At 47.1% G+C, this 26,933-nt stretch overlaps 1 protein-coding gene across 2 annotated transcripts in view; it reads right to left on the reverse strand.

The window, feature by feature from the left end:
• The window catches only part of RABGGTB (Rab geranylgeranyltransferase subunit beta), a 194,491-nt gene that overhangs the window by 25,218 nt on the left and 142,340 nt on the right, over positions 1-26,933 (reverse strand). For both annotated transcript variants that reach the window (XM_069232419.1, XM_069232420.1), the window contains exon 8: positions 21,831-21,980. In XM_069232419.1, the coding sequence (XP_069088520.1) occupies positions 21,831-21,980 (150 nt within the window). The remainder of the gene's footprint in view (positions 1-21,830; positions 21,981-26,933) is intronic.

Raw genomic sequence — 26,933 nt, forward strand, 5'->3', positions numbered from 1 at the left:
AATTTTACTTCCACTCTTCTCGGGAGGTCGGAGAGTTGCTATTGACTCATAGGGATTGTCCTGGAGGAGAACAAGGATTATGGGTATGCAAACTTGAAACCTGCATTTGCCTGTAGCGGAATCCTCATCAATAGTCAATCACTGAATAAAATAAATTTTAGTAGTCAAACAGATTCCACAAGGAAGTCTGTCCTACCTAAGCACCTGCCCTGCAGGGCAAATTGAGACAACAATGTCTTGTAAATTTATGAGCTGACATCTAAGTGACTTCATAAATAGGTCTGTGGCAGTTTTACCCCTTGAAACTGGCCTTTAGGCCTATTTGTTTGCCGTCTGGTAGCACAACAAGGTAAACAAAAAGACCCACCTGAATATGGATTGCTTCATGGTGGCTAAACCTGTTCTAATAGGACCATGTTTTACAAATAAATGTTCACATTACCTAATAAGGCCATAATTCACCAATTAATGTTCGGATTGCCTAGCCTCTTCGTTTGTGTCCAAACAGAATTTCAGCATTTCATTTGTAAGTATTAAGGGCTCTTTCCTCTGGTGATAAATTTGGAACGGGGGTTAGGAAAGAAATAGTCTAATTGACATGGAAATCCAAAACCACCTATAAGTAGAAAACACATGTGACTTTTCATCGCCACTCTTCTTATGGATTACAGTATATAGTTCCTGACTTCATAAGGCCTGAATTTTGCTGCCCTGTAAGCTAACATTATAGGTAATAGAGAAGCAGTCTGCCTAGTCAGATGCTGCACTGATACCTTATGGATAGATTCAAATGGCAAAACTTTGAGTTTAGAAAGGGCAATGTTAAGTTCTGAAGGTGAAGACTGATATTTAATGGGGGGGTGGGGGAGAAACACACGTTCTTATACCCTCTAAGAAATCTTTCAAACTGATATCCTAAAGAAAGAGGTTTGGGAAGGAGACATTTGATATGTAGAAATTGCTGTAAGGTCGACCTTAATTGAGGAAAAAGGCAGCCCAGATCTTGCTAAATATAGATGATACAAGAGTGTCATTTCTATACCCAAGCATTAGACATGATAATGGACTGAGGGCATGGAAACATTTTATACCATCAAGACCTGGCAGGTTATAGCACCAATGAAAATTATGGTAAAAATGATGAAATGGTGTTTGACCCTATTTTCACCTTTGATGAAACAATATTTCCTAAAGAAAACAACAACAACAACAAAAAAAACACAAGGGACAGCCATGCGTACCTGCTTTACCCCTAGCTATGCAAAATTGCATATTGGCTAGTAGGGCAAGCAGGTACTACATGGGAAAGAATTTGCACAATGAATAGAGGATGTTGTAATCTGGACAACATTTGCGGATGATTTGTTTTTACAGTAACATTATGGTAAAAGGGGTTTAAGAAAAGAAGATATCCAGAAGAATATCTGAACTCTCCAATATCTAGAGTAGCAAATCAATCTAGAGAAAATGTACTACTTGAAGGTGGCAAGAGGAGAAAAGGAGACCAGAAAGGGGAGGACAGTAATGTTAGATCTGTAACAACATACAGAAACATCACGTCTAGCAGGAAGATCCATCAACATAGGCACTATAAAGTATTGAAGTCTGACCCAATATTAGGAAACCCTTTACCAATAATAGGAAAAAAGATGCAATAGCTGTACTCCAAGTTAGCTGGTGTAGGCTTTGCCAGTGACTGAGCAGTGAATGGCCCTTAAAAAGGGCTGAATCTAGAAGCAGGGGTTGGCGATGGAATTTGGTGGCAGCATTCATGGTAAATCTCAACCAGTGAAGGAGGGAAAACAGTGGCCTGGGTGTGTGCCAGAAATTGCTTTTTGCCTGCGCTCTTGATCAGCCAATAGTCGGGATAGGGGAACACATCTCTCCTTCAAAGATAGGCAGCTACCAAAGCTAGGCATTTGGTGAACTCTTAGGGCTGTGCTGACACCAAACGGGAACACTATGAACTGATAATGCTGGCCACTTAACACAAAGTGGAGATACCGGCGGTGAGCAGGATAGATAGGTACGTCAAAGCAAGTGTCCTTCAAATCCAGAGAGGTCACGAAGTTGCCTTGTTGCAGCAGCAGGATGACACCCTGACAGAGTAGTCATGTGGAAGCGCTGTGAGGATATATTTGTGGAGGGGCCTATGGGAATTAGGAACCCATCCCTTTTCGGGATTAGAGAGTACACCCTATTGGCATGATGCAGTGGTATTGGCTCTATGGCGCCCCTGAGGATCAGTGCCTTGACCTCCTCTTGAGGAAGGCACTGGTGTTCCAGGATGATGGTGTATTTGTGCAGTAGGATGTCTGGTAGGTTTGAGGTGATTGAGGCAGGAGCCAGGCTTGATGGAAAGAACCCACTGATCAAAAATGATCCCTTCCCAGCAGGCAGGAAACCCCTGAAGTCTTACCCAGACAGGAGTTGTTTGAATGGTAAATTGATGAGATAATGCTTGACTTCTGGCATGAAGCCAGAGATGTGCAGTAATTAGTGGCATTGTAAAAAGATGAGGTATCACCCCTTTTGCTGAGATGTTGGCTGCACCCAGGGCACAACAGATAGTGGCATAAGAATTGAGCCTCCCCTCTTCCACTATCTCTTCCTCTTATGCTCAGGAGGGGGAAGTACTAGAGCAAATCCTCCATCTCGGACTGTGCTGTTCTAGCAGGACAGGAGGCCGGCAGAATTTGCGATGCACCAGTGGATTGCAGCATCTACTGTGACCCCCTTGCATACATCGTTCATCCAGCCGTTATCCTTATCAGGGGGGAATCTCCCATGGCTTGTACTGTTGCTTGTTTGCAGGTGGACACACCTCTGATGAACATTGTGTCAGAGGGAGAAGGCTTATAGTTAAGTATCTATCCTGGATGGGACAACCCAGGCCTCTACTGGCTCCGTGAATGCCTCTGGGACAGCTTTTAGCATGCCCTTGGGCATAGGAAGGAACTGGAGTGAATGATTTGTCCTAGAGTATCTCTACCAGGAAGTGGCCATCCTCCGAAGTGGTGTTGATGTCTACTTTGGGGTAGGTAGCTGGACGCTGGATGATACCCCATGGCACCTAATGGTGTCATCTTGGGAGGCAGGGGTTGTGGTGCTAGGTCTTGACAGGAACATGCACAAGGTCAGAGTTAACTAGGAGGTTCTACATCAAACTCTTCCCAGGTATCATAAGTGGATTGTGGGTAGTGGGGCTTGCTTTAGGTCCTCTATAGAGGAGCAGGGACTAGGGCTCCCTGTGTCTGAACAGGACTGTGGTGACCCACGAAGGGAACACAGGAAGTAGAGGTTGTGGATGAAGGAGATTTCAATGAAGGGCTGGTGGCCTTGTCGATGATCGCTTTCTTAGGCGCAGGAGCCACTTGCCCCAAAGAGGGATCTGGGGTGTCTTCAAAAGGCAAGTCTGTGTTTCGTCTGCGCTCTTCACCATGGCCGGTAAAAATTCTTCCCCGTCCGGGAGTGGATAGTGACGGTCTTTTGATTATCGTCAAGCTTGTGTTGAGGCTTCCCAAGGCTGATTCTGTTGGAGTCTTCGACCTGGCAATGGAGGCTCATCTCGGAGCCTATGCAGTTTTCAGTGCCGAGCGTAGATGAGGCACTGACAAGGTCTTCAGCTTCAAAGTCTGTTTAGGTGCTTCTTTGCCAAGGTGTGTCTGCAGGTTTGAAGGTCGTTGGGGGCTGGGTTGAACATCTTGGCTGGATCCCATATCAGCTCAAACACCTTGCCTCGATGTCTACAGGAGCCAGAGTGTGTGGCGCACCTTGAGGTGGAGATGGCTCATTCACAGGGCTAGATGTCTCACCCCCTCGTGGGCAGTGCTCCACCTCAGTATGAGGCCTTTTATGCAGCTTGTAAGTTTGTGTAGGCAGTACTCGCGACACTCTACTTTATCCTGATGTACGTTCCCATGCTAAAGGAAGTGGACTAATCGTTTTTGTCCTCTTCCTCCCTCTGTTTGGGCTCTGATGACTTAGAGCCAATAAACTTCGGGCTCAGCTGGGGGACACCTGGAGAAGGTGTCTCATCTTTTTCGGCACCAAAGTTATCCAGTTTCTCCTCAAAAGACCACTACATCTTGAGGTGGGGCCAGCTTCTGTTTCTCCACTGCCAAAGGGTCTATTTGCACCTGGAGGCAAGTAAGGAGGTGCACTGTTAGATATTGGGTTGTTCGTTGACTGTAGTATGAGCCCTAGTCAAGCACCAACCACAATCCTTGTAAGGCAAATCTCATATTAATCTGTGCTCATCCTCTGGTAGTCTGCAGTCAGACTAAACTCCGAGGCAATGTATAAAGTATTTGTGCAACACTTCACATAAATAGATTCCACACCTTGTTAGAAAAATAATTCAGATTTTAATAAATAAAACAAGACCTAAACAATAAAAATCCAATACGTAGAACTTAAGTTATGAAATTTTAAAGAATAAACTGTAAAATTGTTTTTAAAAGCAAGAAGGACCAAGCAGGGATATCTGGTTGTGGCGCACCCGGACAAAGTCAAAAGCTCCGGTCGACTGCAATGGACTACAGGCCGGTACAGGACCCAGTTGGGCCCGCTGAACCACAATACAATAAATCCTAGGTTTTTGAGCGTTCTGTGGGTCCAAAACACTGATGTATCACACAGCTGAGGGGGATGCATCGGTTCAGAGATGAAGCGAGGGAGCAGTGCATGGCTGATGTTGAGTGCTATTATCTGGCATTGCAGACATTTCTCGTGGATACAGCAGACTGGTAGAGGGCTTTCAGTGAGTCGACACTTATTTTGAACAGACAGAATTTTCTCTACTTTTATTTTTTCCCTGTACATTCCAACAATATTATATTTCTTAAGGAGACAGACTTGGGAGGTCAGGATACAATACGAATATCAGACATTTTAGCACAATACTAATTAATGCAGTGAGCTTTTCCACAGTTAAACAGTCATTCTGCGGTGTATACTTCATATGACCCGTCAGCCACTATATTTAATTATTCTTTATTTTACAGTAGTATTTGTTAATATGTACATTGTATTAGTTGATAATATTTACTTTATTAACATAGATTAAATCAGACCGGCTGCTTTAACACTTCCTGTGTTGTGTCTTAGAACGAGGCCCCATCAACTGCCAATCAAATTTTCTTAAGACCCAACTTCTCAGTGTTTCCCAGTTAGTAAACTCATCTATCTTTTCTCCTCTAGGGATGTAAATATATCTAATGTGTGGTCATATTAACGAATTTAGTGACCAACAAGAGGCCGTATCTACTTTTTTGTGACTGAACTTTTCCTTTATCTGTTCCAAAATGTATATAGCTTTGCACTTGTCCTACTATAGTTTGATAATGTAGAAAAAGCTCTTATGGTCAATACTCATTTAAATATGTCTGAATACCGCATAGTTGGTGACAGAGCATGCAAAACTATTCAGCCAGTGGCTATTCTGCATTTAGCAGGTTTCAGATCTCGATGTATGAACTTTCATTTATGTTTTACAGTACTAGTGTGTGTTAATAATCCCAGCAGGCAACATGCCAAGGATCCACCTGTTGCCTCATCAATTCTTGTGGGAACATTATCCCAATAGGCCCACAATCCAGGGCAACTCCACACCATTTGTATAAAGCCCAACTCAGGGGAATAACTCCTAGAACACTGACTCAAACAGTCATACAGCATTTGGGAGGCCTCAGGGCAGAGTGTGGCTATGGGCCACGATGGCTACAGTAGTATGCCTCAGGCGTCCAAATACACATTTTAAGCACTTGACTCTCAGGGTAGCACAGGCAGGCAGACAAAGTCTTCACATGCAGGTAGTGTCAAGGACAGAGACCCAGAACTGAGACAAACAATAATTCACTTTCCAACCCAGTACTTATCCTTTAGGGAAAAAAACTTTGATATCGCAGAAAAACAGAACATTACACAATTAGAAAGGGTGCAGCTACAAGGTTAATGACCTACCCACAGACCCTTAATTAACTATTGCACCCTCTATTGTGTTCTCCTACCAACTCCTTAGTGTCCCCCAATGTCACGGTGACTTCCCTAATTTTGGGTTGGGAACCAGTGAAAGTTCATTAAACAGTCACTTTTTCAGCAAAGTCAGTCTGTGCAGTTCAGAGGCTCAAAAGAGTCCACACTTCCAGTTGCGGGATTACCTTTGTGCATCTCCAACAGAGTCTTGTGAGCTCAGGCCTTGTACTACATGGTCAGCCAAGAAGTGGGTTGGCTGCTATGTTCACCAAGGTCAAACCATCAGTATTCTGTATTTCTTGATGTTGCTTGACAATGGCAGAGGTCTCGTTCCTCAATTGGGCCTATTAGAGGACTAGTTTGGCAGGCTGGATGATGTCAGCAGATGCAGCCTCTGGTCCCAGGGCAGGTTTTCTGCAGCAACAGATCCTCTGTAGAATATGCCAGATGTCAGCAGTGGCCGTACTGGCCCATCAGGTAGGTTGCAAGGTAATGGATGACGCACTGCTTGGTTTAGAGTTTCTTTATGCAGTTAGTGAATGAACCACTACTGGGAGACCTGCCCTAATGAACCCTCAGGAGTCAAGTCAGTACTGGGAACACTCCCAGCAGCTGACCAATTTTCAAGAATTTGTTCCAAGAAGGGTTGATTTGGTGTTGTATGACTTTTATTAAGTCTTAGCTGTGGTTGAGATCTCGATATCCTGGTGCAACCAGACGGGTCAGTTTTATTTTAGTCTCATGTCATTCAGCTAGTTCCATACTGCTGACACCTCCGTGGGAAAGCACTGCATTTGAATTCCCCTTTATTTTAGAGTTGTATTTATTGTTGGTAAGCTTTGTTCATTAGCAACACTTAGTTTAAAAACCATACATTAAATTAAACCGGCTGTTTCAACATGTCCTGTGTTGCGCCTTTTAACATGGCTCCGTTATCTGCCAATAACTTGTTAGCGTTTCCCAGTTAGTACTCTTCGCCTATCTTTTTACATTTAGGGATGTTACTATATCTGACATGTGTTCCTAATAACGAAAAGGGGGCTTGTTTTCTGTTTTATGACTGAACTTTTCCTTTATGCCTTCCAAAATTGATATAGCTTTTCACTTGTTCTATTAGAATATGCTGATGTATAAAAGCTGTTGTGGTCGATACGATCTGAATATGTCAATGCCACACTGGAAAGAAATGTTGTCATTTTTTACTACTGGTGTTTTTGCCTGTAAAGATAACATAAAGGAAGTTCAGCCCTCCAAGTATTTTTCTTTACTTTGAGGAATGATTTACATTGCACTTTTAGATTGGACTTCCTCTGTGAAATCTGGAAATATCAGAAGTTTGGGAGTTTAAAAAAATCGTTTCTCCTCATTTAGTGCAGAATAATGTCATGATCTTTGTGAGTCATCATAAGCTTGCAATTATTGGCTATGAAGGAGTGCTTGAAGTGGGGATGATATAGCGGCCCTATTAGCTCTTTCTGCTGAGAAGAATTTGCTGCTACCATATGAAATGAGAGTGGCCTGAAATCACCATTGGAAAAATAGTTAAACATTCGGTCCTTCGACCATTCTGGCACTCCAATAATACTAACGCGGCTAATACAGGTCCTGCACCCATTCATTGGCTGTAAATTCTAAATAAAGGATTATTTCTTGTAATTCCGTGACTCTGCAAGACTTTTAGTTCATTCCATCAAATTAAGCAAATGTGCTTTAGTCTACCCACATTTTGTTCATTTAAATTGTGTCTTACAGAGCTCTCAATGTGTCTGAAGAAGGTAAGTGTATCTGCTTTCATTCTCGGATCACTGTATAGGTAATGGAGTGCAACGTAGAATGTTCTACATTTCACTTCCCATCTGATCACTCGGTAGGAGGGGGTGCTGTACTCCGAGGCACATCAATGGTCAGTTTAACTGTGTTAAGAATTTCATCAAGAGGGTTGAAGTTCTTGTGTCGTCAAATCCGCATTTGCGCCCCACCTCTCTTCCTCACCTCTCAGTGTACCGTCCGTCTCACCGATCAAGTTACTGTGTCACCTCTTCATGGTTCCACATCAGGCATCCTAATATTTAAATCTCATGCCCCTGGGTTGCAATATGTATCATCCTGTCGGCGCTTTAACAGTTTTCTCTGATCTTATCCACCAAACAGCAGTATGTTTACTTTCCTTCCACTGTTGGCCCCGGTTCCAATGGATCCTCACTGCTTTTAAAAACCAGCATGTAATTGCTTTTTACTGTTCACATGAGCACCACACTTTTCGTACACATCTGGAAGCATCACCAAGATCATGGTCTCTCTTTTCCATTTTTCGGTATGTCATGCCATTGTAGTGATGGTGCGGTGTTAAGGCTGGTATCTTACAAATAAAGCTGACTGCAGACTGGTGCTCACAAACAGTACTTTTTTTTTTAGCTATGCCATCGGGGATTCCCGTGTAGACCTCCACAATCCGATACGCTTGAAGAGCTTCCATGTTCAAGCTCAGTGAGGGAGATCAGTTCACCTTTTTACAGAGCTCTGCGGATCCGAGGTGAAAACTCATAGTTAACTCAAAATGCAATGCACGTTGGAAAACAGCTGTCTGACATGAATTGGGTAGGGAGAAGTTACATAAAAAATAAGCGTTCAGCCTTGTTTCATTTTGCTGCATGCAAGTTAAATATCTTGACAGAACCTATCTCGTCTCACTGTTTTACATAAAATAGACAACACAGTACCAGGAAGCTGCCCAATGAACGAGTTACTTACCTTCAGTAGCGACTTTTCTGGTGGATACATTAGCTACCTGTGGATTCCTCACCTAATGAATACCCCCATTGCGCCAGCATTCGACGGAAATCTTCTTCCTAGCTTCTGCACGTCGACGAGGACGTCACATTCGCCTACGCGACGCCGTCTGACGTCATACAGGCAATAAGAAGTCCTCGCCGACATCAGTACCAACATTTTTTACATGCCTGAGAACAATAATCCAATGAGATGAAAGACAAAAGCAATATTTCATGACATTGTAAACAACACATCATTGCGAGAAGATGGACTACTAATTTAATATATATTTTTTTTCCCCAAAAATAAATAAATATATACACTAAACGAACGAGTTACTTACCTTCGGTAACGATTTTTCTGGTGGATACATTAGCTACCTGTGGATTCCTCACCTAATGAATACTCCCATGGCGCCAGCATTCGACGGAAATCTTCTTACTAGTCTCTGCACGTCGACGAGGACGTCACTCTAGCCCACGCGACGCCGTCTGACGTCATACAGGCAATAAGAGGTCCTCGCCGACGTGCCGATGACAGTACCAACATTTTTTACGTGCATGAGAATAATAATAACCCAATGTAATGAAAGAGCAAAGCAACATCTCTTAATATTGTAAATCACACAACATTGCAATAAAATAGCTGTAGATTTAATATAACCAAATTTTTTTTTTTTTTTTTTTAAACAAATAAATATATTTATACATACGAATCATGTATATACACAATATATATAGATTTATATATAAATATACACATATATACAAATATCATATATGCAAAATGTATTGCAACTTTGAAGACCAAAAGGAGCACACTCAAGGATTGCTTGGAGAGACCAAAAAGGCAACGGGGAGGCGGGTGGGACCGTGAGGAATCCACAGGTAGCTAATGTATCCACCAGAAAAATCGTTACCGAAGGTAAGTAACTCGTTCTTCTGATGGATACAACTACCTGTGGATTCCTCACCTAATGAATAGAGTCCCAAAGCAGTACCACGCCCGGCGGTGGGTGCCTAAATGGTCAAACCAAGAAATCCTGCAGCACTGACCGTGCAAAATGACCGTCCCTTCTGACCTCAGAGTCCAAACAGTAATGTTTCACAAAAGTGTGAAGGGACGACCAAGATGCGGCCTTGCAGATGTCGACCACAGGAACACCCCTGGCCAAGGCCGAAGAGGCCGACTTAGCTCTGGTGGAGTGAGCTCTAATGCCCTCAGGCGGATCCTTCTTTGCCAAAGAGTAACAGATTTTAATGCAAAGAACAACCCACCTGGAGAGTGTTCTCTTGTGGACTGCCTTTCCTCTCCTCTTGCCCACGTATCCGACAAACAGCTGATCCTCCAGCCTGATATCCTTCATTCTGTCGATATAGAAGCTCAACGCCCTTTTTGGGTCCAGGCGATGTAGTCTTTCTTCCTCCTTTGAAGGATGAGGCGGAGGATAAAACGTGGACAAAGTGATTGTCTGAGCCAAATGGAAGGGTGAAACAACCTTCGGAAGGAAAGCAGCCTTGGTCCTCAACACCACCTTATCCCCATAAAACGTTATATAAGGGGGTTTAACCGATAAGGCCTGCAACTCACTCACTCTCCTTGCAGATGTTATAGCTACCAGGAATACTGTTTTAATAACCAAATACCTTAAGGGGCAAGAATGCATAGGCTCAAAAGGGAACCCCATAAGGAAAGTCAGGACCAAGGACAAATCCCATTGAGGCATAACAAATGGTTTTGGAGGATATTGATTCAGAAGACCTTACAAGAATCTGAGAACAATAGGGGATTTAAATAACGATGGTTGGTCTGGAAGACAAATGAAGGCTGACAAGGCCGACAAATAACCCTTAATGGTAGCCACTGCACAACCTTTCTGCGCTAGAGACAGTGCAAAAGACAAAACATGTGACAGATGAGCATGTAAGGGATCAATCTGTCTCTCTCCACACCACATAACAAATTTAGACCACCTATTAGCGTAGATAGATTTAGTGGAGTGTCGCCTGGCCGCTAAGATAACATCCACTACATCAGGCGGGAGAGAGAAGGAACTCAGGTTGCCCCGTTCAATCTCCAAGCATGTAGGTGCAGACTCTGGAGGTTGGGGTGTAAAACCTGCCCCTGCGACTGCGAGAGGAGGTCTGCCCTGAGAGGGAGACGGAGCGGAGGGCACAGTGAGAGTTGGAGAAGGTCGGAGTACCATACCCTCCTTGGCCAATCCGGAGCTATTAAGATGACTTGGGCCCGGTCTTGGCGAATTTTCCTCAACACTCGAGGAATCAAGGGTATGGGGGGAAACGCGTAAAGCAACTGGTCGCACCAGGTTATCTGAAACGCGTCCCCCAACGCTCCCTGCATCGGATACTGGAGGCTGCAGAATAACGGGCAATGCGCGTTCTCTAGAGTGGCAAACAGATCTATCCGAGGAAACCCCCATATCTGGAAGATTAGACAGACCTGATCTGGATGGAGACGCCACTCGTGGTCTGCCGAGAATTGGCGACTGAGACTGTCCGCACGTACATTCAAGACCCCGGCCAGATGATTTGCCACCAAGCAAATCTGATGGTCCTTTGCCCAGGACCATAGCCGAAGAGCTTCTCTGCAGAGAAGGTACGACCCTACTCCTCCCTGTTTGTTTATGTACCACATCGTGGTAGTATTGTCCGTCAGGACCTGTACCGACTGACCACGAAGGGATGGGAGGAAGGCCTTGAGAGCCAGACGTACAGCCCGTAACTCCAACAGATTGATATGAAACACCTGTTCCTCTGGAGACCAAAGCCCTTTGATCTCCAGATCCCCCAGATGAGCTCCCCATCCTAGGGTGGAAGCATCCGTTATGACCGTGGCCACTGGTGGCGACTGCGCGAACGGCTTTCCCTGTGAAAGATTGTTGCCCGCAATCCACCACTTCAATTCCACAGCAGCATCTCTGGAGATCTTGACAGTACCTTCTAAATCTCCCTTGTGTTGAGACCACTGCCTTCGGAGGCACCACTGAAGAGCCCTCATGTGCCAGCGAGCATGCGTGACCAACAGAATGCAGGAGGCGAACAGACCGAGCAGACGAAGGACCTTGAGGACTGGAACTACCGCTCCATTTCGAAACATTGGAACCAATTCCCGAATATCTTGAATCCGCTGAGGCGGAGGAAAGGCTCGACCCAATGTTGTATCCAGTACTGCCCCTATGAACAGGAGGCGCCGAGAGGGCTCCAGGTGAGATTTGGGCACGTTCACCGAAAAGCCCAGGTCGAACAACAACTGGGTTGTTGACTGCAGATGATGCGACACAAGCTCCGGGGACTTGGCTTTGATCAACCAGTCGTCCAAGTAAGGGAATACTGCTATCCCCTTCCTTCTGAGCTCCGCCGCAACCACTGACATCACCTTTGTGAAGACTCGAGGTGCTGAAGTAAGACCAAACGGGAGGACCGCAAACTGATAGTGCTGCCACCCTACCACAAACCGGAGATACTTCCTGTGCGACTTGAGTATCGGGATATGAAAGTAAGCATCCTGCAAGTCGACAGACACCATCCAATCTTCCTTGTTCAACGCCAAAAGCACCTGTGCTAGGGTCAGCATCTTGAACTTTTCCTGTTTGAGGAACCAATTCAAGATCCTCAGATCCAGGATTGGTCTCAACTGACCATCCTTTTTGGGAATCAGGAAGTATCTTGAGTAACAACCTCGACCCTTTTCCTGCTCTGGGACCAACTCTACCGCGCCCTTTGAAAGGAGGACTTGAACCTCCTGTTCTAGCAACAGGAGGTGTTCTTCTGAACAATAAGATGGGCGGGGCGGGATGAGGGGCGGGAATTCCCGAAAGGGAAGGGCGTAGCCTTTCCCCACAATGCCGAGAACCCAAGTGTCCGTTGTGATAGACTTCCACTTGTGGAGAAAATGCTGTAATCTTCCCCCTACAGGAGAGGAGTGAGTGGGAAACGGTGGAAGCCTAAGGCTGCTTCCCCTGCTGCACCCCTCCAGAGGACGAGGAAGAGGCAGAGTGCTGTTGAGAGGCTCCTCTGGTACGGGCCCCACCCCTCCCCCTCCCTCTAAATGACCTATAGGGGAGGGAAGAGGCGGGTTGCTGGAACCTCCCCCGAAAGGAAGAGGAAGAAGAGCCACGCCCAAATCCCCGAAACCTCCTGAAAAATCTAGAAGAGGCAGAGGAAGAAGGAGCTTGCAGTCCTAACGATTTGGCTGTGGCTCTGCTCTCCTTAAATCGTTCCAAGGCCGAATCTGCCTTGGCTCCAAACAGTCTGTCCCCATCAAACGGGAGGTCCAGCAGGGTCGACTGCACATCCGCAGAAAACCCTGAGTTTCGGAGCCAGGCCTGTCTTCTTGCCACCACAGCCGTGCCCATCGCCCTGGCCACCGAGTCAGTCGTGTCCAGCCCAGACTGGATAATCTCGGTCGCGGCAGCCTGGGCGTCCGAGACCACATCCAAGAGACCCTGGGGGAGCTCCGTAAATGAAGACGAAATATCATCCATCAGAGCATGGATGTACCTCCCCAGAATGCATGTTGCGTTGGTGGCCTTCAACGCCAAACTGCATGACGAAAATATTTTCTTGGACTGCGCATCCAGTTTCTTGGAGTCTCTGTCTCCAGGCACCGTCGGGAAGGAACCAGGCGCTGACTTTGAGGAACAGGAGGCTTGCACCACCAAGCTCTCCGGCGTAGGGTGTCTAGAGAGAAAGCCAGGGTCAGATGGTGCAGCTCGATACCTCCTGGCCACAGCCCTATGAACGGCCGAGGAAGACACCGGCTTCTTCCACACCTCCAACACCGGATCCAGCAAAGCCTCATTAAATGGCAAGAGAGGCTCAGCTGCAGCAGAGGCCGGATGCAATACCTCTGTCAGCAAATTCTGCTTCGCCTCTGCCACCGGCAAAGGCAGGTCCAAAAAGCTCGCTGCCTTCCTCACCACAGCATGAAAGGAAGCAGCCTCCTCCGTATATTCCCCTGGAGATGAAAGGTCCCACTCAGGGGAAGTGTCCAGCCCACTGGCTGTATCCAGACCATGTAGTCCGTCTCCAGAGTCCTCAATCTCTCCCTCCTCTAAGACTCGCTGGTACTCCTGCTCTTCTAAAAGACGGAGAGCACGCCTCCTCGAATGAAGTCTCTCCTCGATACGCGGAGTCGACATGGCCTCCGCCGACGTCGAAGAACGGCGCCGATCTCCAGAAGCATCTGACGCCGCGTCCGGCGCCACAGGCAGCTTCGGCGCCGAGGTAGGAGCCGGAGGACGAGGTCTTGGAGCCGATGGACCAACCGGAGTCACAGGGCAAAATCCTGACTTCGACGGAAGGGCAACCTCCGGGGCCGAAACATCCGAAGCCACTGGAGCGGCCACCGACGCCGGCACCGGCGCCGAGCCCACATTCCCAAAAGGGAGAAAGGGCATAAAGGGTGCCGGCCGAAGAGGCGCAGGATCACCCAACGAAAAGGCCAAGGGCCCCGAAGGACCAGCCGGAGCAGCTCCTGGAGCCATCTGCTGAAAGATGGTATACATCGCATTAAGAAACGCGGTACTATCGGCTCCAGGAGTGGGAAAAGCCGGATACTGGGGTGCCTGGATCGAGGGCGACCCCGACGCCGGCCTCGACGTCTGCGACGCCGGAGAAAACACAAGAGGCTGCACCACCTCAATCACCGACGCCTGACCAGGCGAAGTCGGTGACGCCGGAGAGGGCAACGGCGTCGATGGATGCGGCGTGACCGTGGGGCTGACCTCCCAAGTCCTCCGACGCCGAGCCGAAGGTGACCTCGAACGAGACTCCTTGCTGGAATGACGTCGTGAGTCTCTACGGCGCCAGGAGTCTCGATGACGCCGGTGAGACCTTGGCGAAGAAGACTTCTTATGATGTTTCTCCTTCTTCTTTGACTTTGCCATGAATAACTTGGCCTCACGCTCTTTGAGGGCCTTCGGATTCATGTGTTGACATGAATCGCAAGTCGAGACGTCGTGGTCGGAGCTCAAACACCATAGACAGTCGGAGTGAGGATCTGTAACTGACATCTTGCCCCCACACTCTCGACAGGGCTTGAAACCCGACTTCCTCTGAGACATTATTACCGCAGAGAAGACTACGCAGCAGACAATACACTGTAACCACGAAGGTAACAGTAGCTCCCTCGAAGATAACCGTTTCGAATGCACGGAAAAAAGGGAACTGTCATCGGCACGTCGGCGAGGACCTCTTATTGCCTGTATGACGTCAGACGGCGTCGCGTGGGCTAGAGTGACGTCCTCGTCGACGTGCAGAGACTAGTAAGAAGATTTCCGTCGAATGCTGGCGCCATGGGAGTATTCATTAGGTGAGGAATCCACAGGTAGTTGTATCCATCAGAAATAAATATATATATATATATATATATATATATATATATATATATATATATATATATATATATATATATATATATATAAATATATACACATGCACATATATACATAATCTATACCAGTCCTCAAAACCAAGAGGAGCACACTCAAGAATTACTTGGTGAGACCAAACAGGCAACGGGGAGGCGGGTGGCACCGTGAGGAATCCACAGGTAGCTAATGTTTCCACCAGAAAAGTCGCTACCGAAGGTAAGTAACTCGTTCTTCTGATGGATACAACTACCTGTGGATTCCTCACCTAATGAATAGAGTCCCAAAGCAGTACTGCGCCCGGTGGTGGGTGCCTGAATGGTCAAACCAAGAAATCCTGCAGCACTGACCGTGCAAAATGGCCGTCCCTTCTGAACTCAGAGTCCAAGCAGTAATGTTTCGCAAAAGTGCGAAGGGACGACCAAGTTGCGGCCTTGCAGATGTCGACCAGAGGAACACCTCTGGCCAAGGCCGAAGTGGCCGACTTAGCTCTGGTGGAATGAGCTCGAATACCATCAGGAGGATCCTTCTTTGCTAAAGAGTAACACATTTTAATGCAAAGAACAACCCACCTGGAGAGTGTTCTCTTGTGGACTGCCTTTCCTCTCCTCTTGCCCACGTATCCGATGAAAAGCTGATCCTCCAGCCTGAAATCCTTCGTCCTGTCTATGTAAAAGCTTAACGCCCTTTTTGGGTCCAAGCGTTGTAGTCTCTCTTTTTCCTTTGAAGGATGAGGCGGAGGATAGAACGTGGACAGAGTAATTGTCTGGGCCAAATGAAAGGGTGAAACAACCTTTGGAAGGAAAGCAACCTTGGTCCTCAACACCACCTTATCCCCATAACAAGTTGTATAAGGGGGTTTTACCGATAAAGCCTGCAACTCACTCACTCTCCTTGCGGATGTTATAGCCACCAGGAAGACTGTTTTAAGAACTAACAACCTTAAGGGGCAAGAATGCATAGGTTCAAAAGGGGACCCCATAAGGAAAGTTAGGACCAAGGACAAATCCCATTGAGGCATAACGAAAGGATTTGGAGGAAATTTATTCATAAGGCCCTTTAAGAATCGAAGTACTATAGGAGACTTAAATAACGAAGGCAGGTCTGGAAGACAAATGAAGGCTGACAAAGCAGACAAGTAACCTTTAACAGTAGCAACTGCACAACCCCTCTGTGCTAAAGACAAAGCAAAAGATAAAACATCTGACAAATGAGCACGTAAGGGATCAATCTGCCTCTCTCCACACCATACCACAAACTTAGACCACCTATTAGCGTAGATAGATTTAGTGGAGTGTCGCCTGGCCGCTAAGATAACATCCACTACATCAGGCGGGAGAGAGAAAGAACTCAGGTCGCCCCGTTCAATCTCCAGGCATAAAGGTGCAGGCTCTGGAGGTGGGGGTGTAAAACCTGCCTCTGCGACTGCGAGAGGAGGTCTGCCCTGAGAGGGAGACGGAGCGGAGGGCACAGTGAGAGTTGGAGAAGGTCCGTGTACCATACCCTCCTTGGCCAATCCGGAGCTATTAAGATGACTTGGGCCCGGTCTTGGCGAATTTTCCTCAACACTCGAGGAATCAAGGGTATGGGGGGAAACGCGTAAAGCAACTGGTCGCACCAGGTTCTCTGAAACGCGTCCCCCAACGCTCCTTGCACCGGATACTGGAGGCTGCAGAATAACAGGCAGTGCGAGTTCTCCCGGGTGGCAAACAGATATATCCGAGGAAACCCCCACATCTGGAAGATTAAACGGACCTGATCTGGATGGAGACGCCACTCGTGGTCGGTTGAGAAACGACGACTGAGACTGTCCGCACGTACATTCAAGACTCCGGCCAGATGATTTGCTACCAAGCAAATCTGATGGTCCTTTGCCCAGGACCATAGCAGAAGAGCTTCTCTGCAGAGAAGGTACGACCCCACTCCTCCCTGTTTGTTTATATACCACATCGCGGTAGTATTGTCCGTCAGGACCTGAAACGACTGACCGCGAAGGGATGGGAAGAAGGCCCTGAGAGCCAGACGTACAGCCCGTAACTCCAACAGATTTATATGAAACATCTGTTCTACTGGAGACCAAAGACCTTTGATCTCTAGGTCCCCCAGATGAGCTCCCCACCCTAGAGTGGAAGCATCCGTTATTACTGTGGCCACAGGTGGAGCTTGCGAGAACGGCCTTCCCCGGGAAAGATTGTCACCCGCAATCCACCACTTCAAATCCGAGGCAGCATCTCTGGAGATCTTGACAGAACCTTCGAGATCTCCTTTGTGTTGAGACCACTGCCTTCGGAGGCACCACTGAAGAGCCCTCATGTGCCAGCGAGCATGCGTGACCAACAGTATGCAGGAGGCAAACAGACCGAGCAGACGAAGGACCTTGAGGACTGGAATGACCGCTCCACCTTGAAACATTGGAACCAACGCCTGAATGTCTTGAATCCGCTGAGGCGGAGGAAAGGCTCGATCCAATATTGTATCCAGTACTGCCCCTATGAACAGGAGGCGTTGAGAGGGCTCTAGGTGAGATTTGGGCACGTTCACCGAAAAGCCCAGGTCGAACAACAACTGAGTTGTCGACTGCAGATGATGCAGCACAAGCTCCGGGGACTTGGCTTTGATCAACCAGTCGTCCAAGTAAGGGAATACTGCTATCCCCTTCTTTCTGAGCTCTGCCGCAACCACCGTCATCACCTTCGTGAAGACTCGAGGTGCTGAAGTAAGACCAAACGGGAGGACCGCAAACTGATAGTGCTGCGACCCTACCACAAACCGGAGATACTTCCTGTGCGACTTGAGTATCGGGATATGAAAATAAGCATCCTGCAAGTCGACAGACACCATCCAATCTCCCTTGTTCTACGCCAAAAGCACCTGAGCTAGGGTCAGCATCTTGAACTTTTCCTGTTTGAGGAACCAATTCAAAATCCTCAGGTCCAGGATTGGTCTCAACCGACCATCCTTTTCGGGAATCAGGAAGTACCTGGAATAACAACCTTGACCTTTTTCCTGCTCTGGAACCAACTCCACCGCGCCCTTTAAAAGGAGGACTTGAACCTCCTGTTCTAACAACCGGAGGTGATCTGCTGAACAATAAGATGGGCGGGGCGGGATGGGGGGCGGAAACTCCCGAAAGGGGAGGGTGTAGCCTTTTCCCACAATGCTGGTAACCCAGGCGTCTGATGTGATGACCTCCCACTTGTGAAGAAAATACAGTAACCTTCCCCCTACAGGAGAGGAGTGAGTGGGAATTGGTGGAAGCCTAAGGCTGCTTCCCCTGCTGCACCCCTCCAGAGGACGAGGAAGAGGCAGAATGCTGCTGAGAGGCTCCCCTGGTACGGACCCTACCCCTCCCTCTAAATGATCTATAGGTGAGAGAGGAGGTAGGCTGTTGGAATTTCCCCCAAAAGGAAGAGGAGGATGAGCCACGACCAAATCCGCGAAACCTCCTAAAAAATCTGGAGGAGGCAGAAGAAGTGGCTTGCAGTCCTAATGACTTGGCCGTGGCCCTGCTCTCCTTAAACCTCTCCAAAGCCGAATCCGCCTTGGCACCAAAGAGCTTGTCCCCATCAAAAGGGAGGTCCAACAGGGTCGACTGCACATCCGAAGAGAACCCTGAGTTGCGAAGCCAAGCCTGTCTTCTCGCAACCACAGCCGTGCTCATCGCTCTGGCCACCGAGTCAGTTGTATCCAACCCAGATTGGATAACCTGGGTTGCAGCAGCTTGAGCTTCTGACACGAGATTTTAGAGTCCTTGAGGAACCTCTGTATGCGAAGATGTTATCTCATCCATCAGAGCATAAATGTACCTCCCCAAAATACACGTAGCGTTGGTGGACTTTAACACCATGCTACATGACGAGAACACTTTCTTTGACTGCATATCCATCTTTTTGGAGTCCCTGTCCACCGGCACTGATGGAAAAGATCCAGGCGCAGATCTTGTAGAACAGGAAGCCTGGACCACCAAGCTTTCAGGCGGAGGGTGTCTGGAAAGAAAGCCAGGGTCAGTTAGTGCAGCCCGATACCTCCTGGCCACAGACCTATTGACAGCCGAGGAAGATACCGGCTTCTTCCAGACCTCCAATACAGGTTCTAGCAGCGCCTCGTTAAATGGCAAGAGGTTCTGCTGATGTAGAGGCCGGATGTAAAACCTCAGTCAACAGATTTTGTTTCGCCTCAGCTACCGGCAAAGGCAGTTCCAGGAAGTTAGCTGCCTTCCTTATCACAGCATGAAAAGTGGCCGCCTCCTCAGTATACTCCCCTGGAGATGACAAGTCCCACTCAGGGGAAGTATCAAGGCCACTAGCTGTGTCCAGTCCATGAAGACCCTCGCCAGAGTCCTCAATTTCTCCTTCCTCCAGGACCCTCTGATAATCATGTTCCTCCAAGAGACGGAGAGCACGTCTCCTCGAATGTAGCTTCTCCTCAATTCTCGGCATCGACATGGCGTCTGCAGATGTCGAGGAACGACGCCGATCACCGGATCCGTCCGACGTCGGGTCAGGCGCCACAGGTAGCTTCGACGCCGAGCCAGGAGTCGGATGAAGAGAAGTCTGCCTCGGAGTTGCAGAAGGCCCTGCCGGTGTCACTGGCCGAAACGCCGAAGCCGATGAAGCTGAAACCTCCGGAGCCGAAACCTCTGGAGCCACCGGAGCCGACACCGGCGCCGAGCCCACGTTCCCCAAGGGGAGAAAGGGCATGAAGGGTGCTGGTCGCAGCGGCGCAGGAGCACCCAAACTGAAAGCCAACGGACCCGAAGGCCCAGTCGGAGCACCACCTGGAGCCATCTGCTGGAAGATGGAAAACATCGCATTTAAAAATGCGGTATTATCGGCTCCAGGGGCCGGGAAAGCCGGATACTGGGGTGCCTGGATAGAAGGCGACTCCTACGCCGGCCTCGACGTCGGTGAGAACACTTGAGGCTGTGGCACCTCAAATACTGAAGGCAGCTGCCCAGGCGAAGTCGGCGAAGCTGGAGAAGGCAACGGCGTCGAAGGATGAGGAGTGACTGTGGGACTGACCTCCCAAGTCTTGCGACGTCGAGTCGATGGCGACCTCGACCGGGACATCTCCTTACTCAACCGGCTCCGTGATTCCCGACGGCACCGGGAGTCTCGATGACATCGATGAGACTTCGGCGAGGAGGATTTTCTATGGTGCCTCTTCTCCTTTCTCTTCGACTTCGCCATAAAAAGTTTGGCCTCTCGCTCCTTCAGGGCTTTCGGATTCATGTGTTGACATGAAACACACCTGGCCACATCATGGTCGGAGCTCAAACACCACAAACAGTCCGAATGTGGGTCAGTAACCAACATTTTGCCCCCACATTCTCGACAGGGCTTAAAACCAGACTTCCTCTGAGACATAGTAACCCCAGAGAAAAAACACTCAGCAAAAAAAACACACTGTAACTGTTGAACAGCAACAGTAGCTCCCTCGAAGATAACCGTTTCGAATGGCACGGAAAAAAGGGAACTGACGTCGGCACGTCGGCGAGGACTTCTTATTGCCTGTATGACGTCAGACGGCGTCGCGTGGGCGAATGTGACGTCCTCGTCGACGTGCAGAAGCTAGGAAGAAGATTTCCGTCGAATGCTGGCGCAATGGGGGTATTCATTAGGTGAGGAATCCACAGGTAGTTGTATCCATCAGAAATACCAGTTTGAGATGGCAGATTGGAGTTACAAGATCTGTTCCTGTAGTTGGGCTGGTATTTTGGGTCAAGTGGTCACAACTGCACAAGTAAACTGCAAATGATAAAACAAGACATCAAGAAACGCTCATTAGGCTACACCCACCCACAAGGAAAAAATACATTATTACTGAAGGACTGCCTTGGGCTTTCAGTCAGCATTCACGAGTACTGCTATTCATTGAATGAAGATACGGGGTGTTCTCAGTTTGATCTGTGGTGCAGGGAAGTGGTACTAGCAGAGAAACTCAGAATGTTGATGGTACACACCTACCCTAAACTGGGAGAGGACCTGGATGGATGGTGCACTAGAAAGACATATTTGGGAGCTTTGGAGACACACGTGGAATCAAATGACTGCTGAAGGTGTATGGACAGAGTCTTCCTTACCTACTGAAATGCACGCATGCTCCAGTTTATGACAATATAATGTGATAACCAGTCTAGGCTTGCACTGACCTTGTTATTTGGCTACTTGTTTTGTTTTACAAAAATAGATCACCAAGTTGTGCACATGCACACCATAATCAAATGTGAAAAGGTCCTTTATTTGGTGATGACACACACTACTGATTTAAGGGACAGCTCTATAGACCCCAATGGTCTCTAGTGGGCTCCACAAAACAGCTTGTGTAGCAAATTACCCAATTCAGATCTATGTTATTAATTCCACATATGTATTCGTTTCCAGTAGAGTCTGGAGAAGTAGTGCAAAGACAAGAGGTGGAAATAGAATATGCAGTCATGGATGTAATTAGCAGCTAATGTCTGAGAGATGTCAAAGGTCACTGTTCATTCAAATGTATGCAAGCTGTTCGTATAAAGCCCATTTAATTGTTACACTCAACTATATCTCAGGTTATTGTGTCGAACAAGTAGTGGCATAGGTAGTCATCTGAGATTCCAATCACATTATTCTTCCGCAATTTGAAATTACAAAAAAGAGCCTTAGCAGACAAACGTCACTACAGAACAGCATGTGCAAATTTAAAACCTTACCATATCGCCTGGCCGATCGGCAAATCCACCTGTTTCTTCATCCTGACAAGCCAAGATAAAGTTCCGCAGTTTATCTCGATCAATCCAATGGAGCCGTTTTATTATTTTCAGAGATGCTAACACCCACCACGAATAACAAACATCAGGTAACTGGCAAGAAACAAGAACATTTAGGAAGACTACAAACATGCATTAAATGCCAATTTATTAACACATTTGCTTAAAACTGGTGTGCTGCGAATAACGTTTTAACATATGGCTGAGTTACACCTGGCTGGCCAAATATTTTGCCAAATTTGATAAAGTTCCAGAATTGGCAAACAAACTAGCACAGCATAAATCATGCCAGTAAATGTTTATTTTTATATTACGCATCCTTCTAATTTTTAGCATCGCGATGGGAACATAAAACAAAGACAGAAAATAAATGATCAACCAGCTGGTTTGATTTTTAATTTCTGCACAGCCAATGTCTTACTTAACATTTTTTTAAATCTAAAATACACATTTTATGATCAGTAACTTAAAACTGTGCACCCTAGTAAAATATGTCTGCATACCTATTATCAATTAGACAGTTAGCAGTAAACCCTTACTTTAAAAGGACTTACATTTTTCAGTATACTCCCTAGGTAACTAATTTATAATGATGAGAGGCAAAAACACTGTTTAAAAGCAATACATTATAGACCTCCTTATAAGAATTCCATCAGGCAACTCCTACAGTCTTCAATACTCTTCTCTTGAAATTATTCCTGAAAGACGAAATGTGTTTGATGCTTACTTATTTCCTTTGTCTGGGATACTTTTCAATCGAATATTGACATGCTATGTGCTGTATTTATCAGGTATTTAAGTATCCCATTGTCTACGCGGGATAGACCACGTTATACAGTATACATTGGCCAATTTAGAGGTATTTTACCCATTTGTTTAGTTTAAATAAAAATTAATGAAGCAATGCACTACGGCGTGTGGCGCAGTCTCCTTCAGTCGAACAAACAGGACCAGACAGCCTGATTCTGCAATGGCAGTCTGTGACATACTGGAATAGCGGGTCTGGTGCTAGAAGCAGTTACTCTGGAGTGGCTGAAGTCTGAACACGACGCACTATAATGCGACACTTCTGAGCATGCACCAAAGGTCAGACCCAGGACCAAATGCAGATCAGGTCAGACCCAGCCAGGAGCAGTGCACGGGACACTCCAGGGGCAAGAAACTGAACATGCTCTGCGTTTCATCCTGCAGATCAAACCTGGGAGAAGAAAAGGAAGTGCTGCAAAGTAAAGGGGCAATGAAAAAGGATCTATACTGCAGGGCATATTTCATATCAGGTTACTCTGAGGTTTTAGGGCATGGGCATTAGTAGATGTGAAGTAGAGTGCAAGAGAGCAATGCCCATGGTCCACTGCAGAGAAACCAGATAAAGTACAGTGCTCAAGATCCAATGCAGAAAGGATAAGGTTCACATAGACACTAGTGCATTGGTTCTTCACCTGTGGTACAGGGACCCCTTGTGGTCCGCAACGTTTAATCAGGAGTCCGCGACTGCTTAGAAAATTAAATTATATTAACAGATTAATAAAGTATATGTAGATAAAGAAGCAACATGTAATACTGAACATTTTAAAAGGTTAAGTATTTATTTTTTACCTTCAATGGAAATTCCTTTTAATTTAAAGTTGCTATCCTCTGAATGAACTGCGAGAGCAGTGCAACTGCATGAAGCAGACTACAGTATGGACGATGGGTTGCTCGAGCTGAAAAAAAAGCTCCAACCTTCCCATTAAAATGTAAATCTTTATTTTTTTTGCATTGGTTTGTAAATAAAATATTTAATCATTTATTCGATGAATGCATAATTCTGTATTGGTGTGTATTGTTCTGAGGTTCAAATCATCAAATTGCTTAAGCCAGCTTCCAGTAATAACTCAGTGGAGTCAACGGCTTCCAATAATGATTCAATCGGGGTCCTTGGATTCCAGTACTGGGGCAAACAGAAGTCAAAAGGTTAAGAACCACTGCACTAGTGGGCCAAAGAGGGCATATATACAACTAGAAATGGTGTACTGCAGATGCCAAGAAGCACATTACGTAGTTGGATATAGCATACTAGCTACTTGCAAAGAGGAAAAAATGTATTTGTAATTTGTAAAGCGTATTATACCCAAGGGTGTCAAAGCACTAGCAATAAAGGAAAAAGGTATGGCTTGAGAAAAGACCATCCCAACCATCATATAAGGGAGCAAAGTCAGGTTTTCAATGTCTTGCAAAAAGCAATATGAGAGGTGATACTAGCAAAGCAGGAGGGTAACATATTCCACAGCTGAAGCGACCAAACAGGTCCACCCGTCCCATCTGGCTTTCCGAAATGTGTTCACCTTCCTAAGCGAGGACGACTTCAGCTGTCTGTTGGGAGTATACCAGTGAAAGGCAGTTATCAGGGTCAGCGGTCCCTGCAGATGAAAGGCAGTATGAACCAAACAAAGGGCATTGAAGGTCACATGCCCCCTGACAGGCAGCCGATGGTGAGACCGAATGCCATCCCTAACCGATATGTGTTTAGGGACATCCAGGACTAGATGGGCCGCCGCAATTTGAAAAATCTGAAGTCTATGGAGTAGATTTATTAACCCCTTCTGTGCCTAGGACGTAATGGTTACGTCCTGAGGCACAGTGTTCGTGTGCCCAGGACGTAACCATTACGAAGGGGAAGCCCTTCCCCTTCCACCCCTGACCCCCCACCCCCGTGATGTCAGCGCGCAATTGCGCGCTATCACAGCGGCCTCCTCCCATTGTGCTAGAAGCTCAGCTTCCAGTGCGATCGGAAGAGAAATGCTTTGCATTTTTCTTCCGATCACGTGGAGGAGGCCGGAGAGGCTTCAAAGGGAAGGGAAGGAAAGGAATTTCCTTCCCTTTGAACTCGATGAGCGTTTTAGCAGCCGGATTGCAAGCAATCCGGCTGCTAAAACGCCCACTAGACACCGGGGATCTTTTTTTTGCGCCAATGTCACAAAAGGGGAGCGACCCCGTAGGCAAGGGTCGCTCCCCAGGGGGTCGCAAATTTATTTTAGGCCATTTCTGTCCACCCTGGGGGCAGATCGGCCTATTGTTATTAGGCCGATCTGCCCCCGGGGGGTGGGCAGAAACCTCTAGGTGCCAGGGCACATCTTTTTTTTTTGTGGTTTTTTTTGTGGTTTTTTATTTTTTTAGAGATGGTGAGCGGCCCATTAGGCAAGGGTCGCTCCCCTATGGGGCAAATTGTATTTAGACCCTTTCTGCCCCCCTTGGGGGCAGATCAGCCGATTTTTGTTAGGCCAATCTGCCCCCATGGGGGCAGAAACCACTTAGGCACCAGGGATTGGTGTGTGTGTATGCATGTGTTTACTTTAGGGGGGCAGCCCCTTGGGTAAGGGTCGCTCCCCATGGGGCAAATTGTATTTAGACCATTTCTGCCCCCCTTGGGGGCAGATCGCTGATTTTTGTTAGGCCAATCTGCCCCCATGGGGGCAGAAACCACTTAGGCGCCAGGGATTGGTGTGTGTGTGTATACGTGTGTTTTCTTTAGGGGGGCAGCCCCATGGGGGCATATTACTGTTGGCCCTATCTGCCCCCCATTGGGGGCAGATGGGCCTATTTTTGGAAGGCCCATCTGCCCCCAAGGGGGGGGGGCAGAAAGCCCACCAGAGGCCAGAGAAGTTTTTTTTCAAAAATAGGAGGTTGGGGGTATGGCTATACCCCCCACCCCAAATAAATGGGGCCAAAGTTGTTCTTTGTTGTTGTTCAAAGTTGTTCCGGGGGGGGGGAGGGGTCACAGAAATTCTACTAGATGCCAGGGAATTTAAAAAAATATATATATATATTGGGGTGGTGGCTACCAACCAGTATGGGCCTGGTTACGCTCCCACCTCAACTGAAGGGGGTAACAGTCTTTCAGCTCTCCCCTGCACTCTAAAACATCGTATCCCACAGCAAGCAAGAAGACATTTGATTATTTTGGGTTTTAGTTTTACATTTGAGCCATGAGAACTTGGCTTACTCTCAAAATCGTCCCACTTGGAATGGTGAGGGCTGCACTTTATGGACTTTGGGACACTGCTATGTAGAAAAATCCACAAGACCTAGACACATCTGAAAACTAAGAATCCGGGGGATTCCAGGGTGGTGAGTTTCACATGCACCCCGCACCATTTTTGGACCCACAATCCCCTGCAAACCTCCAACTTTGCTGGAAATCACACATTTTTCCCACGTTTTTGTGATGGAACCTTTCGGAATCTGCAGGAATCCACAAAATTCCTACCACCCAGCATTGTCTCATCTATACCAATACAAATTCAGCTGCACTTGTCAGCCTAAAAATTTGTTTTTTGCAAACTGCCCTTTTGGACCCCTTTTCTTCCCCCTCAATATCGACATGTTTTTTGGCTCTTCCCTTTCACAAGCACTTGGCCCACCTACACAAATAAGGTATACTTTTTACCGGGAGACTGATGGGAACATTGGGTGGTATGAAATGTGTCCCAGTGCGGTGATCCCATACAGAAATGTGGGAATAAATGTGATTTTTTAGCTAAATTTGAGGTTTGCTGAGGATTCTGGGTAAGAAAACATTGGGGGAATCCACGCAAGTCACACCTCACTGGACTCCCTCGGGTGTCCAGTTTTCAGAAATGTCTGGGTTTGGTAGGTTTCCCTAGGAGGCTGCTGAGCCCAGGACCAAAAACACAGGTGCCCCCTGCAAAAACAGGTAGTTTTTTTATTTGATGTGTCCAGATAGTGTTTTGGGGCATTTCCTTTTGTGGGCGCTAGGCCTACCCACACAAGTGAAGTACCATTTTTATCGGGAGACTTGGGTGAACACTGCGTGGAAGGAAATTTGTGGCTCCTCTCAGATTCCAGAACTTTCTGTCACCGAAATGAGAGGAAAAAGTGTTTTGAGGTTTGCAAAGGATTCTGGGTAGCAGAACCTGGTCAGAGCCCCACAAGTCACACCATCATGGATTCCCCTAGGTGTCTAGTTTTAAAAAATGCGCTGCTTTGCTAGGTTTCCCCAGGTGCCGGCTGAGCTAGAGGCCAAAATCCACAGGTAGGCACTTTGTA

Source organism: Pleurodeles waltl, chromosome 4_2 (genome assembly GCF_031143425.1).
Source record: "Pleurodeles waltl isolate 20211129_DDA chromosome 4_2, aPleWal1.hap1.20221129, whole genome shotgun sequence".
Taxonomy (NCBI): domain Eukaryota; kingdom Metazoa; phylum Chordata; class Amphibia; order Caudata; family Salamandridae; genus Pleurodeles; species Pleurodeles waltl.